Source organism: Canis lupus, chromosome 2, assembly GCF_011100685.1.
Source record: "Canis lupus familiaris isolate Mischka breed German Shepherd chromosome 2, alternate assembly UU_Cfam_GSD_1.0, whole genome shotgun sequence".
Lineage (NCBI taxonomy): Eukaryota > Metazoa > Chordata > Mammalia > Carnivora > Canidae > Canis > Canis lupus.
In genome coordinates this window covers 13894381-13912261 of record NC_049223.1, presented here as the reverse complement: position 1 = coordinate 13912261, position 17881 = coordinate 13894381, and the positions used below count along the sequence as shown (strand labels likewise).

General features: G+C 42.6%; 1 protein-coding gene across 1 annotated transcript in view; it reads left to right on the top strand.

Moving 5' to 3' along the window:
- Nucleotides 1-17881, top strand: part of SVIL (supervillin) — a 103342-nt gene that overhangs the window by 36799 nt on the left and 48662 nt on the right. The window contains 11 exon segments of the mRNA XM_038529910.1: nucleotides 983-1202; nucleotides 1204-1886; nucleotides 2279-2449; nucleotides 3167-3201; nucleotides 3749-3810; nucleotides 4115-4254; nucleotides 5647-5742; nucleotides 7572-7815; nucleotides 8254-8827; nucleotides 9644-9866; nucleotides 17496-17625. Of these exon segments, the coding sequence (XP_038385838.1) occupies nucleotides 983-1202; nucleotides 1204-1886; nucleotides 2279-2449; nucleotides 3167-3201; nucleotides 3749-3810; nucleotides 4115-4254; nucleotides 5647-5742; nucleotides 7572-7815; nucleotides 8254-8827; nucleotides 9644-9866; nucleotides 17496-17625 (2578 nt within the window).

Sequence of the window (17881 nt, the reverse complement as noted above, 5' to 3'; positions counted from 1 at the left end):
AAGACTCCTGAGCCAAGTAAGTTGCCTGAGACCACACAGCTAGAACTGGCTGAGCCAGTCTTGGACTGAGGTCTCCTAGGTGCCTCTAGCCAGAGCTCTTGGTTATTTTGCTTCTGCAGTAATAGAATAAGGTGTGTAGCTTTTAAAATGGATTTGTTTTGCTCTCAGATACTCAAATAACTCTAGAAATGAGAGCAATCTCTTTTCAGGTTAGTTTTTAACTAAGGGCCTAGTAGCAACCCCAAAGGGAAGAAAACGTTCAGTTGTGTTAGTTCTTTCAACAGAATATCTTTTCTCTAACATCCTCCTTGGTGCCACAATTGTTAGTAGTAACGATGTCCAAACTGGTCACAAGTCTTAAGAATGAATGAATATAGTCTGCATTGCATGACAAAGCTTGGGAATGTTTAGTTGAATGCTTGAAAGGGGCAATTGTTGTATCTTGAGTCCAATTTAAAAAAAATTTAAAAATCACAAATGTTCTTACATTTCCAGGAAACAATGAAATTACATTTGGTCAATAGGTGTGTGTGTATACCTGGAAAAGCCCCCTCCCCACCCTGGAGTCCATACACAAGGCCTGTTCATATGGAGGGTTTATGGATTCCCAGGGCCAGCCGCAGTGTGCCCTCATGCATACTGGTGGTGTATATTAATGGATTTTTCTGTGGCTTCTGGTCATTGATGTAGCCAGAAGAGGTCCATTCTCACCCAGGATGGCATCTGAGCCATCTCAGCTTTATGGAGGGTGGAGTTAGTTTGGCGCCACACTGGCATCTGTACGCACTTTTGGAAACTCAACTCAAAATCGCTCATCTAGCACGCAGTGGGGTTCTGACATTAACCACCAGAAATGCGTTGTCCCCAGTGGTTCTGTCCTTGGGTGGATTTCCATTCACCAGTAATCTATGATCCACGCATGCTTTCTCCCCGTTAAGCAGTTACTGTACTTTGCAACTTAAATCCTTTTTCTTTCTTAAAGAGTTAAAGTTAGAGAAAAATTGGTGAGAGAGGAGAGTGCTCGCAGCAGCCCCGAAGTGGCCTCCGAGCCCTTCACTCAGAGGAGACATCAGCCAGTGTCCGTCCATTGCTCGTCCTTTCAGTCAGAAAATTCGGCCTTTGATAGGGTCTCCAGCAAGGCGGCCAGCTCCGTGCGACAGCCCATCCGCGGCTATGTCCAACCGGCAGACCCCATTCACACAGGCCACTCTGGTGACCTCAGAGATCCCTGAAAACATATCAGAATACAGCTGGGGGGGGTCGGCCACCCAGAATGTCAGGAAGCCTCCCATCTCGAAGGTTCTAGAAAGTGAGAGAAGGGAGGATACTCCCATTCTCCATATTTGTGAGTCAAAAACAGAGGAAGATATGCTCTTCACCGAAGCTCTGGAGAAAAGCAGGAAAACACTTTTGGATTTGGAGGACCATGAGCTTATGAGAAGCCACGAAGAGCCCTCTGGAAATGAAGATTTGGGCAAGCCTGCTGTTAGCACAGTCACCTTAGAACACCAGATGGAAGCAGAAAGTCTGCCACACCCCCTTGAAACTCAGCAACAACCCACGGAGAGAATTAGCAGACAAGAGATGGTTCTATATGTTCAGAGCGAGCCCGTGTCCCAAGATGCCAGGGTGACAGGCCACAGAAGGGAAGCATTTACAAAGAAGCGCAAGGTCCTCACCCGCTCCCTGTCTGACTACACGGGCCCCCCTCAGCTGCAGGCCCCCCTCAAGTGTAAGGACTCCACTTCCAAGCAGGATCCAGAGCTGCAGAGTTCCAGAGCCGAAGGGCCCCCCACAGAAGTTGGCATGCTGGACACAAAGGTCTCAGTGGCCCAGCTGCGAAATGCATTTCTGGAGTCTGTCAATGCCAGCAAGAAACGCGAACTGTAGGTGATGTTTCAGACGTCATCCTGATGTGTCACTTGCACGTCCTTGGCAGAATTATTCACTTCGCAACTTGTGTTGTGTCCTGCATTGAATCATATTAGCTTAGCTCACCAGTGTGCAGGGCAGCCCGTACAGGCAATGGCTCAGAAACTACCATTCTGCTTCTGCCTACTAATGGGGAGCTACAGTATTGGGTTGCTGGAATGTTCCGCCCCCTTTCCGTGCATGGTCGGGGCATGTGGTGGGATTTGGCGGTGTCTGGGCCTTACCTCACTGAGATGCATAAACCTCTGCTTCTTTCTCTCTCTCTCTCTCTCTCTCTCTCTCTCTCTCTCACTCTCTTCTCTCTCTCGTTTCTCTTCTGTATACTCCCTCCCAATGATTCTAAAAGCCCATCCCGGGTTGAGAGGTCAACCGAAGGAGTTGGCTTGCCTACCGGTGTGGAGCGGGAGAGAGGGTCCCGGAAACCAAGACGCTATTTTTCTCCTGGTGAAAGTAGAAAAACTTCTGAGAGATTTAGAACTCAACCTATAACCTCAGCAGAACGAAAGGAATCGGATAGGTAGGCATGCGTGATGTGTAGTACCGTAGTCTAGGGAACGTAAAGGCAATAGTCCAGGATTTTTCCTACAGCCACGGTCCTAGTGCTGGTTAAACGGGATGTGGCGATTCCATCATTCTTCCAACTAGTCTCTAAGAGATCTTTATTTGGCTTGTGTGTATGTATTTTTAAAGGATGCTGCCTGTGACAACAGTATCACAATACGATTTTACATTGCATTCGGAGGGTAAGAAATGAGACATGTTATTTTTCTTCATTTACTGTTTCTCATTTTTTATGCCCTCATTAAATTAGAATCCACCAGTGCAAAATTCACTAGATTTTCCAGTGCAAAGAAATAGGGATTTTATATTCCTCTTATAAATATCTGTCTACTTGTCACATTTGAGTTTTACCCGATTGTAGCCTTACACATAAAGATGATAAAATTTTTCTACAAAGTGATCGGTCATGTTTAATAAGTCACACTCAGTTCTGGTTTGTCTCCACGAGGTGTGCACCTGGCTGGGTTGTGTGCACACGCACTCCACCGTGTCCATTAACACCTGTACCTGTGTATTCACAACAAGAATTGTTAGCAGGATGATATTCTTTAAAAGAGTTGAATTGAATTTTTATTTTTATTTTTGCTTTTAGTTTTAATCTGATGTTTTATTTGGATCTTCTATTCCCACCAACTAATTTTTTGTTATTATTATTGCCTAATGTCTTTCCTAGGTCTGCTTCGCATTCAGAAATGCCAACCACTGAGGGCAAGTACCTGTTTTCCTTTTGCCACTTCTCTATCATTTCACCCAGATTAGGTTTCCATTAAGATTTGCTTTTTGAGAGGATGAGATTATGGAGCATACTGATTTCTTTTCTGCATGTTTTCTTTCTGTGAATCTAATAAAACCTAGTTGAGATTCTAGAGTGAGCTTTTCCTTATTTTTGAGAGAGAACTGTTGAATGGATAATATTAAACAAACAACAATATTAAAACAACTGATTGGCTAAAGAAGCAACTTTTTGTTATTAATTTATCGTTACTATGTAACAATAAAGAGCAATGCCTTTCAGAAAAATCTATTCTTAGACCTCAATTACTCAAATATTACCACAGAAAAATATTCTCCAGACTAAGGGTTGTCTGGCTAATTGCAATGGAAATTAGCACCTTTTCACTGAGCAGAAGAATGGAATCCCTCCAAGGGATTCTTATATTCAAAGGATTTCCAGGTCAGCCTTGGGAAACTTTTCAGAGACTTCACCTGTGTTTTTCTAATGATGTTCAGTTTTTATTTTATGGCTTTTTTACAGATGAAGAAAAGGTAGATGAACGAGCCAAGCTGAGTGTCGCTGCCAAAAGGCTGCTTTTCAGGGTAAGGTGTGCCGAAGTGCTTGAGGGAAATTGTCCCCCTGCTCAGGGAGGTGCCACTGCTCCCCCTGCTCCCTGCAGGGGGACCCCTTCAGCCTGCCTCACTCTGGCCCCTCTGCCTCTGGCTGAGCCTCTGGCAGGTGTGACCACCAGCTGACACCCTAACAGGTGTGTGCTTCTCAGAATGAAATGTGCCTTGCAGGAGGTCCCTGGGGTGGGGGGGCTTCTAGGACAACAAAGCAGAGACTCTGCTGCCCCTGTGTCCTTTCCTGCAATGTATAAGGATTCCTCATTATTTCTGATCTTAGGAAATGGAAAAATCATTTGATGAGAAAAATGTTCCAAAGCGACGCTCCAGAAACGCGGCTGTGGAGCAAAGGCTGCGTCGGCTACAGGATAGATCCCACACCCAGCCCGTTACCACCGAGGAAGTGGCCATTGCAGCCACGTAAGTCCCCCTCGTGACCTCTTGGCTTGAGCTGAAATACCTTCTTGCAAAAAAAAAAAAAAAAAAAAAAAAAAGATTTAAAGATTTTAAATAAAAATGAAGTGATTGGGAGATGGTTTAGTTAAAAGCCACAGAGACATTGGTACTTTGGGATTCTCCTTAACCGTGGTCTCTCTGAACTTTGTAAAGGAGTGTGTTGCCCATTGTATCTCCTAGAAAAACCTCTTTTTAGAGGAATTTTAATTTTTTTTGGTCTGTGCCTTTCTTAATTTTTTTTACAGTGGAAAATTTAAAACATGAGGTTAATATACTGAGCCGCCATGTACTGACCACCCAGTTTTAAAGGTCAGCAGCTTAGTGAAGCTTGCTCTACCTACATCCTATCCACTTCCCATCTCCCAGTGTATTCTCAGAAAAACCCCAGATGTCATTTCATCCATATATATTTCAGCAGATATCTCCAGGGGTCTGGGGGTGTTTTTTTATTTGTTTTTAAACAATCACCAAAAAAACTAAAAAAAAAATCCTTGGAAGTTTGATGACTTTCCATACTTGAGCAGTCTATTCCAATATGTTTAGAGTGAATTTCTCAAAGTAATTCATTCAGAGATAATTGCTTCAATCAAGTGAAAACTCATATTTGGTTTTTAGAAATTATTTTTGTGCTTCTCCTGGACACACACACGGTCTTCCTGAAGAAAGCAAGTTCACCTCATTCAGGGCATGGACATCCCGAGAGGCATCTGTGTCATAGCCCACACCTATGGGCCTGCTATTAGATTAGCTGCTTCACTTCCCTACCCAGCTGTTCCTCAACTCCATGTTGTGTTTGCAGATCAAACTTCTTGTATTTATTAGGAACTCTTAGCAAATCAGCTTTTTCATTTTTTTTAGTGTTTGAGTGGCTATTGTATATACCAAGAAGCAACTATCCATGAGAGCAAAACAGTAAATATAAACAAAAATTACCACCTTAAAAGGCTCCCCGAATTTACTTTGATGTGCTTATAGGTTATATGAGGATACTGATTTTTCTTTTTTACAAAAGAGATTGAAAACAACGTTCTAAAACATGAGCGTAATCTGCTGATTTACTAGTGATTGATACTAGCTTTTTCTCAAGTTATTTTTTAAAATCAGGACATTTATTCTGAAGTTAGAGTAAATCTTCTCCAAGCTCTAGAAATCTAATCTTATTCCATTTACTTTGCATAGCCTCCCTCTCTGATTTCCTAAGTTTGTAATTGCTTTTCAAATTCTTTGGTATTTTCCCCCAGAATATATTAATAAATATTTATGTACTGTTTCTGAATTTAAAACTATGTTTTCCTTTAATGCTTCTTTTCTTCTCTTTCCTTATGAATGTTCCTTCTCTGGCAATTGCTTTTAAAGTGAACCTATCCCTGCTTCGTGCTCTGTGGCCACCCACCCTGTAATGGCAAGACTTCCTAGTCCCACTGTAGCTAAGAGCACTGTGCAGCCTGCCAGGTACTGGATAGAAGTAGCTGCATGCAGCCCTCAAGGCAAAAGTCCTAGACAACAGATGCATCTCATAATCCTGAATGCTTTTCATGTGTTTGAGAAACGAATCAGGGCAACTAGTTGCTGTGGGAATGGGCTCCATTTTGTTTTGTCATGGTGTGTGAGACACTGCAAACTTCGTGTAGGCCTGCATGAGAAAACGTTTCATCTCTCTGCTTACATTATGTATTGGAACTAGAATCCTACTAACTCACTTATTCATTTGTTGTTTGTTTTTCATAATCATGGTCACCCCTAAGAAATTTCATCCTTCATCTAAAATACTAGCACTTAATAAAGATTAATAGGAAAATGAGGAGTCAACATGAAGGTTGAAATTCCAGTAATACCCTGGTCTTTGTAAGCACTTGTAGTCCTAAATACATGCTGGAAACAACCCTATCTGCTTCTAATGTATAGAGAGACAAGACCATGACTTTTTGGGATTGAGACAATATTAATTTATGGTGTCTGAACTTAGATGTTTTACTACTAAGTTTTGAATTGTGATGTTTTGAAAATATACCTTTAAGGCATCTAGATATCCCCTGTTTTACTGTGAGGGGCCAAAACAAAAGAACCAAAGATAAGATTTAAAAAAATCAAATGGCAGGGCAGAAATAGATCCCCCCCCCCCCCTCCCAGAAGCAGGGGTCTGTCTGGGGAAGTAGGTGGCCATTGGTCTCCTTGCTCTGTGCTACACCTCGGAAATATGTGAGACTCAGGTTGCCTTTCTTACCATCTTCATGATACCCTGGAATACTGGCTCTTTAGTCTGGGGAAACCCCTGAGTTGGTGATTAATTGGAGCTAAGACAATATACTGTCCGCTGGGTTTGAGAATTGGATTTGCCAATGGCACCAACCTACATTGTCATAAACCTTCCAAGATCTACTGTGACCAGGTAACGGGAGGTTTCCTCCTCCACCTGGAAGTTGGAGGGATTTATCAGCACTTGAAATGTCCTTTACTTTTCAAGTTTCTGGGACTTACAGATCTAAGTACCTTTTACAAAATTGGTAGAAAGCTGTGAGAGAAAATGCTGCACTAAAGGAGTGAAGGAATCTTTACAATCAATTGTGAAAATCAAAACTCTTCTACAGATATGTTGTTGACAGAACATAGTATTTCCCAGTTCTATAAAAGGAAAAGAATACCTCTGAACTGCATTTTTATTTATTTATTTGTTTGTTTGTTTGTTTATTTATTTTTATTTATTTATTTATTTATTAGAGAGAGAGAGAGAGCATGCGTGGGAGTGGGAGAGGCAGAGGGAGAGGAAGAGAGAGGATCTCAAGCAGACACCACACTGAGCATAGAGCCCAACTCGGGGCTCAATCTCACCACTCTAAGATCACGACCTGAGCCAGAGCCAAGGGCCAGGCACTTAAGTAACTGAGCCACCCAGGTGCCCCTGAACCACATATTTAGAGAATGTCTAGACGTGTCATGGGTAATACCTTGGGACTCTGCTTTATTTGTTGTTGATACCACTGATACATCGTCTCTCTAAGATAAGGTATATCCAAGCTGACTTTAGTTCCTTAAAGAGGAAATTCACTTTTTGGAAATAATTCAGAGATAAAGATCTGCTCTTTGTGAAATTGGTAATGCCTCCTCTGCTACTCATGGTCTTGTTAATAGCTAAACAGTGCCTACACCTGTCTTAAATATCTGAAGGGAGAAATCAACCCTTTTCAAACTTACATGACACTTGGAAGAATGTTAATATTCAAAATTTAGCAGGGGGCTTTTGTTGGTGTTTATCTGTGTTACTGAGTATTTATCCCTTTCAGGTTGCAGGCATCTGCTCACCACAAAGCCTTAGCCAGAGACCAGGCAAATGAGGGCAAAGATGCTGCTGAACAAGGTGAACCTGACTCCTCCACTCTAAGCTTAGCAGAGAAGTTGGCCTTGTTTAACAAATTATCCCAGCCAGTCTCAAAAGCTATTTCTACCCGAAACAGAATAGACATGAGACAGAGGAGAATGAATGCTCGCTATCAGACTCAGCCAGTCACGCTTGGAGAGGTGGAACAGGTGGGTACGCTGTGATTGAATTCTAGTTTGCAGGTCTGGTCTTAAAATGGAGGACCACGGCGTTGTCTCCGAGGTCAGTGATAAAATTAAGGTGATCTACCTGTCGACAGTGTTACCTGTAGGAAATTTGGTAATGACTTCCTTCCTAAGATAGCCATGCCGAGCATGTTTCTCTTTTCTTGTTTTTATAATTTGCGTGCTGAAATCATCTGGAATGAGTCCTTTATGGAGAGAAAAATAGGATGAACAACCTGCTTTTCACCCAGATGATTTTGATCAATGAGATGCATTATACAAAATATGTCTTCCTGCAAAGATAAGCCATGAAACGACACCAAATGTAGTAGTTCAGTTTATGTCTGTGTCAACAGATAAACTGAGATTCAGGGAGACCGTATTTTTGAATCGGCTTTTTGCATTTTAACTGTGTCCTCCCAGGTGCAAAGTGGAAAGCTCATTCCTTTCTCACCTACCGTTAACACATCTGTGTCCACCATGGCATCTACAGTCACTCCAATGTATGCAGGGGATCTTCGGACAAAGTTGCCTGTGGATGACAGAACAAGTGCCACTGACCATAAATTTCCTTCTTTGATGGAAAATTCAGATTCTCCGGTTAGAAGCATTCTGAAGTCCCAAGTCTGGCAGCCTTTGACTGAGGGCAGTGGAAACAGAGGAATGTTGAGAGAGCTGGGCGAGACAGAAGGGAAGAGAGTCTTGGCAGGTGGAGATGGTGGTAAAAAGTACGGGTCCTTTGAGGAAGTGGAGCCACCCTGTCCTACCCTGAACAGAGTCTGGGAAGGAGACAGCCATAAGGAAACCAAATATGCTGTTCCAAGAAAGGGTAGCCTGGAACTAGCTCACCCTCCCGTTGCCCACCTTGGCGATGAACTGAAGGAGTTCTCCGTGGGTAAAAGCATTGCACAGGGGAGCCCAGACTGGACAGATAGGCAGCCCTTTGAAGAGAAGGTTGACCTGGAAAATGTCACGAGAAGGAGGTTTTCGCTAAGAGGTAGGTTACTGCTCCAAAAGGTTTAGAAACCAGCTGGGTTTTTGGTGTCTGCTTGACTGGTTGAGTGTGTCTGTGATTATGTTCAATTAAAGTAGGAGGATGGTTTATAACTCATATCGATTGCGAATCATGTGTGAATTCTCCTCCTCCCTGAATATCTCTTCCCCTTGAAGCTGATCTGGTCCATGGATTAATCAGTTTTTCAACAATAAAAATAGCTGGAGCTCTTTTACACATCCTGATAAGGATTCTTGCTGACTTCAGGCCACATTAACTCACATAACAGTCTTGTGTCAGCCCCTCTTAGGAGTTGATCACCCCAAAGGGCTGGGTAAGCACAGGGAATGAAGACTTGAACCCAGGTCTGTGGATTTCCAGACTCCTTCCACAGTCCTGTTATGCAGACAAGTAAGCTGTCCTGCCTGGGGCTTTAATTCTCTTTCTGCAGTTACATAAAATGATAGAGTATAAGTTACAATAGTGGTTTTAGTTTGTGATTATAGCCATTTCAAATGTAAAAGGATGGTTTTGGAGTAGGAGAAACATTCTGTAGTGTGTAGTTAAAGCTCACTTCCTGCATCTTGCACACAGGAAAAGACCAGTTGTCACAAAACCATTTGCTGTGTGCAGTAACCTACTGGGCAGTTTGGTTTCCCCGCAGAGTATAGCGTGCTGCAGATTTGCATAAATCCATGGAGATTGGGTAACCCCCCTGCGCCCACAGATTGAACTCTGCGTGCGGATGGCTGGGGGTGAGTCGCTGAAGGAATGTCTGCCTGGAGGAGTGAGTGCTGACGGTGCTCCTTTCCTTCCCAGCAGAGTTTGGGGAGCCTGCTTCTGAGCAGACGGGAACAGCAGCCGGGAAAACCGTCACCCAGACTGCAGCCCCCATGTCCTGGAAGCAGCATGATTCTGTAGAACCAGTACAGGAGAAGTACCCCAGGAATCCATGTGCCATGTTTGCTGCCGGAGAGATCAAAGTGCCAGCGGTGGAGGGCATTCTGGATTCAGCCAGCAAAACCATGTCAATTAAAGAAAGGTAATAGGATTGAATGATTAAGAAGTAATTCTATTGGGGAGGAGCTGACAACTTGCTCATAGGAAAATATCCAAGTAATGGGCAGAGATGACGTCGTGATCCTGGACGTGTAGGGGGTGGTGACCGTGAAGGAGTGTCAGTTCCAGACTTAGATGAGGGAAAAAGACGCAGACTTCCTCTTGCTTCATTTGTTTGGGGTTCCATTGTCTTTTTTTCATATGAAATTCTTTGTCCGGTGATGGGAGCTGAGATCCTGGCTCTTTCCCCATCAGACACATGGCTTCAAATTGAATGCATCCACTGCTTTGTGACTATGTAAAGTATGTGTTAGATGGAATGAAGATAAACCCATATTTGGGACATATGTCTTTGGGACTAGAATCTAAGTTTTGTTTATTCTACAGAAAGTGAGATGGATGACTCTTCTGAACTGGGTTTAGAAATTTTATATCAGATAATAGCTATGAAAGATTACATTTCAGTATCAAGTAACGCTCTAACCTCATTTCATTCAAAAGAATAATGGAGTATTGAAAGGATATGTTTAAATGGGACAGATACAAAGACCTGGAGGAAATATTTAGCCACCGAGGAATTAAGCAGCAAAAGATGTCATAGCGACAGAAAGACTGGCTGCAAAAGATCTCTATACATTTCCAGTGTGACAAGCACCATCTACTCTGCCCAGCTGGACCCTTCCTTAGCACCTCCCATCATTCAGAAGCTTTCTTTCTCTGTCAGGAAGTGGCTACTCTGATTTTTCTGAATGCATTTTGCACTCCCTAAGACTATATCTCAAGCCGCAATGAAAATTCATCATTCTGTTTTCAAGTCAAACTTTTTGAGCATGATTCATAAAAGGTTAGATAGATGGAACCTTTCACAACTGACAAATTAGTAAGATTGTTAAATCTTACTTTTGCCTTCACTTGTTTAAAATTCATAATAGGTGAGACTGCTGGACCGGACTTAGATGAAAGGGCTGATGTTACCCCTTCAGCTAAATAACGGTGATGTCTTGAATCAGGGAAGCTGTCTGGCCTGTGCTGGCGTGAAGGCCTCCTCCACAGACACCAGGACCAGAGAGATTCTGATCCCAGGGATCCTACTTCTGATAATCAGTTGGATGAGAAGGAAGAGACATCATTTAAGGGAATTAATGACAAATATCTCTTACACACAAGTTTCAGGTATTTTATACATCAGAAAATATTCCCAGGGTGAAATTACAGTGAAAAATATCAATATGCCCCCTTCTTTCACAGGCTCTTAAAGGAAAGTCTCCATCTTTGGGTATGATCTGTCTGCTGGGACTTAGGACTTTTGATGAAGAAGTTTTGTGCCTTTCCACTATGCAGTAAATCTTGATTTACCTGCCTGTTCTTGGTAAATTTGAGTTTATCTGTATCTTTCTGTGACCTGCCTGGAAGTGGGTTCAAAATTGGCTGTCCGTGCACAGGCATCTATCTTCTGGCCAGTGGGAGACAGAACTTCTCACAGTCTCCAAGAGACTCCTGATCCCATTCTGTTGAGAACCATGAGAGTAAGGAATATTTCAGTTATTGAGCTTTTTAAAAATATATGCTTAAAAAAGGATGAGGGACACTTTTTTAAACATTTTTTTTTTAATCACAGATGGACTGTAAAAATACAGTTTTATTTTTTCAGGAAAGTACAAATAAAAGTACTGTCAAGATAAGGGGGAAAGATCACTGGCGATGTATTTCTATTAGCATCATTTATGACAAACATAGCTGCTAATTAAGGAAGAGAGACACTTCTCTTAGAAAATACATTGCCAGTGATCTTTTCCCCCTTATCTTAATAGTACTTTTATTTGTACTCTGCTAAAAAAAGAAAACTCTGTATCTTGACAGTCCATCTATGATCATTTTTCCTTAAGTGGGGCCCCGATCCCTCCCTTCTATAAAGAAAGAATGAAACTTGACCTATTTCAAATAAGAATGCTCTTTGCATATTATTTGGGCTTTCCAAATAATGTGAAGTATGACATGGAACGTTTAAACCTTATTTTAATTTCTGACTGTCTCATTTTACCAAAGGAGGGGTTTTGTTTTTCCAAGAGCCACAAAGTCCCACAGGGGTCAATGGGACAACCCCAGGTGCTCCAGCTTTCCTTGGTAGGTAGTGGGGTGAGATTCACACAGCCCCCACACTGGTGCATCAGCAGCCCACCTGTGCTCCATCTGGGAAACTGACCAGGGGACAGAAATGTTAGCAAGACAGCAGTGGTAGAAAGATTGTCCTCCTCCTGCAGTCATTTTCTCAATTCACCTGTTCTCTACATGGCTTATTTCCAATTCCATGTTCACATCAGACTCTTCAAGAGGTAGAGACCAGACTTTGAAGATTTCCCTCATCATTTCTAAAAAGTGGCATTTCTGGCTTCCTCAGCTTCGTGCATCTGTCTCTTTTCTGCTCAGGACGTGAGCATGTTGAGATGTTGAGTCAGTCATGCATTCTAAGGGGCACCTGGGGTCACCTTCCACCCTTGGAATTCTTCATGTACTACCTCACTGAATGCCAAAGGCAGCCCTCACGCAGAGGTGATGCAAACCCCATTTTGTATATGATAACTGGGTCTTAGAAGAGTGTAACCACTAAGAAATTACAGGAAATCCGCAGTACACTCCTCCTTTCGGGTAGGCTGGGGTTCAAGGAAATGAACCCAAAGGCTCCTTTCCTTTCTTCATCTCTTCTCACATCCAGAATGCCAAGTTTGAGTCATAAGCAGCACAATACTTCAGCTACAATTGGCTTTTTCCACTGGATTAATAAAATCACTATTTCATAACTGCCTAAATGATTTGGGTTTAAGTTGCCCTTGTTTGGGTACTGCTTTTTTTTTTTAATATTTTATATTTATTCATGAGAGACACAGAGGGAGAGGCAGAGACACAGGCAGAGGGAGAAGCAGGCTCCTTCTGGGGAGCCTGATGCAGGACTTGATCCCAGGACTCAGGGATCACAACCCAAGCCAAAGGCAGATCCTCAACCCCCTGAGCAGCCACCCACGCATCCCTGTTTAGGTACTTCTTTGAAAAACATTTTAAGTCAAATAAATTCTTTAGGGGGAAAACTTTTGAAACCTTTTTAAAAGTGTACAAATATTATCCACAGTTACTGAAGCAATCGTATCTGTACTTTCATATTCAGGGGAGGATTCCTTTAAAAGAGGCAAGAAAACCATCCTCTCACTGGGAAATTGGTGCATTAGGGCTTAGTTGAACTGCTAGAATGAGGAAGAATGTGCCCCTTACCAGCCTATAGTGGTCTGCCCCATAGAGGCCCACTCCTGCTTCCATGCCCCCTACAGTTCCCTCCACCCACTACCTGCTCCCCACCAGTCAAAGGCTATGTCCCTACTTCCTCTACAGGGACTGGAGGCTCTTGCTCAAGATTTCAGCTCCAGAGGGCCCCCAGATTTACTTAAGACTTAGGGACAGAGATGTCTGTCCCCTTTGCAGACTCCTTTTCTGATCTTTGATTTGTCCTCATTTAAAAGACACATGAGCTCACTCCTGCGGCCTGCAAACCAGCCAAGACCAAGATCTGATACAAGTACTAATCAGTGCTCGTCAGGCCTATCTGAAATCTGTGCAGTGCCTGTGATTCTCTGAAATGTGGGGGCATTTTTCAAGGGGAACGGAAAAAGAAAAACTGTAAGACTAAGGGGCACGTGGTTTCGTGTCCCACATTTGACCCAGCCCTGACTGCCGAGAACCTGCAGAGCCTGGTCTAAGCAGGCCGGCCTCTCAGACCAGGCTGAACACAACATGTCAGGCCAGCGTTCCCTGCTGAGAAGAGTGTGGGCCTGGGCAAGAGAAGCAGACATTTCCCCAGGCGGCCTTGGAAGCACACATCATGGTGGCCCCAGGCCAGGCCTTGGGGTTAATAGGCTAAGCCAGTGCCACTCACTGGGTTCCCAGCCTCAGACTAAGCAGATGCCTAGGCTCTCAACATCACAGCCCTGCAAATAGCACTTGGACTTGGTGGATGTTAAAAGTGCTGACAGTTGTTGGAATTGCATAGGCAGTAATTTATGTCATGTGTAGGAGCAGACGTTTCGCTCCTCAGCCCCCACCAGTGCACAGCGGTCTCCTTGACTCAGAGGGTCATGGGATCACAGGAGGAGAGAAAGGCGTCCCACCCTCCTCAGCTTGTTGAACACCAAGTAGGAAATCTGAAGGGACAGGAATGATGCATTGCAGTTTCAGTGCATGTTATTTTTAAGTTAGCCATCATTTACACTCCATAAGCTAGGGCTGGGTCCAAGTGCCATGTGGGCTAAATTGAAACATTGCTTCTTCCATGTTATCCTACTCACTCTGTAGTCTTTGGAAGTGCCAGACGATGACCCTGCCAACACATCCAGAAGCAAGATTTCAGGTTTTTGGAATGGATGAATTCTTTGAAGGCCATCTCGGGAGGAGGTGGGGGGGACAACATTATAAGAAAGCCAGGATACTATGCAGTTTCTAAAACATTTGGACAAAAATGTGTCCGGTCAGCTAACAACACTAGTGTAGAGAGACAAGGCACATATTGGGAAGCAGGGCACCCCCACCTGGGAACCGAAAATCCCTGCCCCCTGACACACAGCGTGACCTCCGTCAATGAAATCCTTGGCCTGTGTGTGCACTCTCGCCTCATCTGTCACATTGAGAACAATATCCAGTTTTTTTGAAACCAGTAGAGCATGAGTGGACTATAAAGTGATTATTATATTCCACAGATTGCTTTTTTCTAAGTCAGGTTTACGTTCCTCAGAGCAGACACCAAGGAAACCATATGGTTATTTGGATTATGTTTTCATTGCTCCGGATACCCAGGAGCTTTATTTTGAGAACATCCTCAAAGACTGTAACACAGTGTTTCCCATAAGCCCAATCATGAGGATGAATTTGACTTTTTGGATTCTCTCAACTCATTTGGGATCAAATCTGATTAAAAAGGTAGATGGCCAACAGGTCTGTGTCAAAGGTGAAGTAAGAGACAGAAGCTGGTTCTGAGACCGGTTTGCAAGGAGAATATGAGGAAGATGAATATCTCTTGTCACAAGATGGTAAATTAGAAGTACTTTTCCATTTGGGTGTAAAAATACTGGCAATACTCACTTTTTAAAAATCTCATTTATAGATACTTTGAAACCTATGAAAGCTCTTGCAAATACTAATTATTTTTTCATGATTTTACTAGGTAATTTTTTTCTTATTAGAACAAAACTGACTCATTCAGAATACTTAGAGAAAAGAGAAATCGTTATATAGTCTGAAAACATCTGAAGGCACTGAGAATTTTTTTTTAAGTATATGAACCAGCCCTGGTGGCTTGCAGAGTACTGTCAAATATCACAGACTATAGAATGTAGGGCTAAATGGAACTTTTAGGCAAATGGGACCTGTCTTAGGATTCTGACTCTATCTAATTGCCAACATGGTTTTTTTTTTTTCTCTACAACCAATCATGTGTCTGACAACAGTTGGGAGTTCTACAATTCAGCTCAATTCTGACACTGTCTACTTGGAGATGACATCAGGTCCCACAGGTTAAGGGTCCCATCCTATAAGAATGTCCCGTAACACACACACATACACACACACACAGATGCCAGGGGTAGGTCCCGGTTGTCTCCTAGACTTTTGACCCTATAGGCTATAGAATGGAGATTCCTATGACTGCCTCCTTTGATTTACTAGAGGATCCTCTAAACTCAAAGGTTTTACTTACTAGATCTCAAGATTATTATAGAAGGATAAACACAGGAACAGCTAGATGGAAAAGATGCCTAGGGTAAGGTATGGGGAAAGGATGTGGAGCTTCCACACTCTGTGAGCCCCATCCTTTTGGGTATATATGGAAACCTCATTACATAGATATGTTTGACTAGTTAGTCATTGGTCATTGATTCAACCACTATCCACTCTCCCCTCCACAGAAGTCAGGGGATGGGACTGAAAGTCCCCCTCCTCTAATCACAAACCACATGGTTGGTTCTCCTGGCAACCAGTCCTCATCCTTAAGTGTTTTCCCAAAGTCACCTGATTAATAGAAAGACACCTCTGTTGTTCCCATCACTTAGGAAACTCCAAGGGGTTTAGCAGCTCTAGGCAAGAAGAGGTGATGAAAACCGAGTATATATATTTCTTATTATAAATCACAATATCACAGACTGACACGGTGGTATTGTATCAGTTCTGTAGAATGACTGTGTGAGATTTTATCTGCTGTCACATAGCAGAAAGGAAGGAAGAGAAAGGAATAGGTCCAGAGTTTGAAGCTCCTGCTCCATTGGGGGAGTTCTTTTCTTTGTTACTTACTTTCCATTATTGACTAAATGAATAGATAAGTCAAGGTATGATTGTGTATAAATTTGTAGATGGAAGTAGATTCTTATTTGAGTACTGCAAAGTTTGGTTTTTTATTTGCTTAGAAAAACTTTCTTTAGTGGAGTCAGGAAAATTAGAAGGGACCCAAGAGACCATCGAGTCCAGTTCCCAGTATGACCAACAAGGAATGGAAGCCCAGTTGCTGGACCTGAGTTCACGACTATGCCAGAGCCGATGTGCTGCTTTGCAATATGCCGTTTATGGACTTGTACTAAGATGTTTTAAAAGACCTGGCCTGGCAGGGTTAGCAGAGAAGAAAGGAGATGTAATCCCTTTTCCCCTCTAATCTTTACATTATTTGAACATCAGTTCAAATGAATTCAATGATCACTTTGTTTCCTTTTATCTTGCCCACATTTGTCCAACTGAAATGCCTGAGACTGCCTCATTCATCATAGGAGAGTGAGCCGGAGCAGCCTCACACTCCAGAAAACAGCCTTTCACAGATTGTAGCATCCAGGCAGCTTGGTATCAAGTCACTTCAGAATTGAGCTAAAGTAGGTTAGGTAAAAATCTCAATTAATTAGATTCTTTTTTGGTATATGGCTTTCCCCAGGAGGAAAGTTTGAGTAATCATTTTAGAAACGGGTTTGTAGAGAATAGTTTCTGTATTAAGATAGATTGGAGAGACCAAGTGCCTTTGGAGGAAAGGAGTAGGGCTTAGAAAGAAAGAAAAATGAAAATCTCAAACATCTTCTTTTGACTTTTCCTGAAAAGTATGCTACTAAGCAATTTTCAGTTTTTTAATGCTTTAAGTTTTCAAATCCATTTCTGCTAAGTTTTCTGCAAAGGAGTACTCCATCCAACTATAGTCATTAAATGTTATTTCACAAAGTGACCAGAAGGGGTCATTAGGAGACATTTTTCTCTGGGGATGGTTCCCTTTATTTCCTTGTTCTTAGTTCTTAACTCAAGGGCAGGGAAAAAAACAGACATATTCCTCTGGTGGAATGATGATGCATCTCTATCTGGCAGGTCAGATTTCAGCTTTGTGTTACAATCAACTTTAAAATCCAGGGGTGGGGGGCATCTTAGAAAATGGGATGTTTGTATTAATTTCCAGACATGACTTTTTTAAGAACAAGTGAAACTCAAAAAGATTAAAATGAGGTAGCCATGGTCATGTTTTGGCCAAAGACTGACTAACCCAAACTATGGTTGTGTTAAAAGGAAGAGATTGGTGCTGAACTCTTTTGGGTTGGCCTGTTTCTTCCCCCAGATTAGCGCTGTTGAAGAAGAGTGGTGAAGAAGATTGGAAGAACAGACTGAGCAGAAAGCAGGAGTACGGCAAGGCGTCTGTCTCCAGCAGCCTGCACATACAAGAAGCGGAACAGTCCCTCAAGAAGAAGGTAATGTTTTCCGTGTTGGGAAAAATCATTCAACTAACATCATGCTTGCAAGTGCATCAGATAGGCAAGCATGCCCCAACTAATTACCACTCTACAAAGCACTGTCTTGCTAGGGTACACACTGCACATCTATCACATAGCAGCTGAAACCGAGCAAAGGGGAAAGTCTTGAGATGTTATCAAACCGGTAACAGCACTGTGTCCCTAAGGTATCAGCAAGCAAGTTCCTACATTTTAAAGTATGTATTTTTACTTT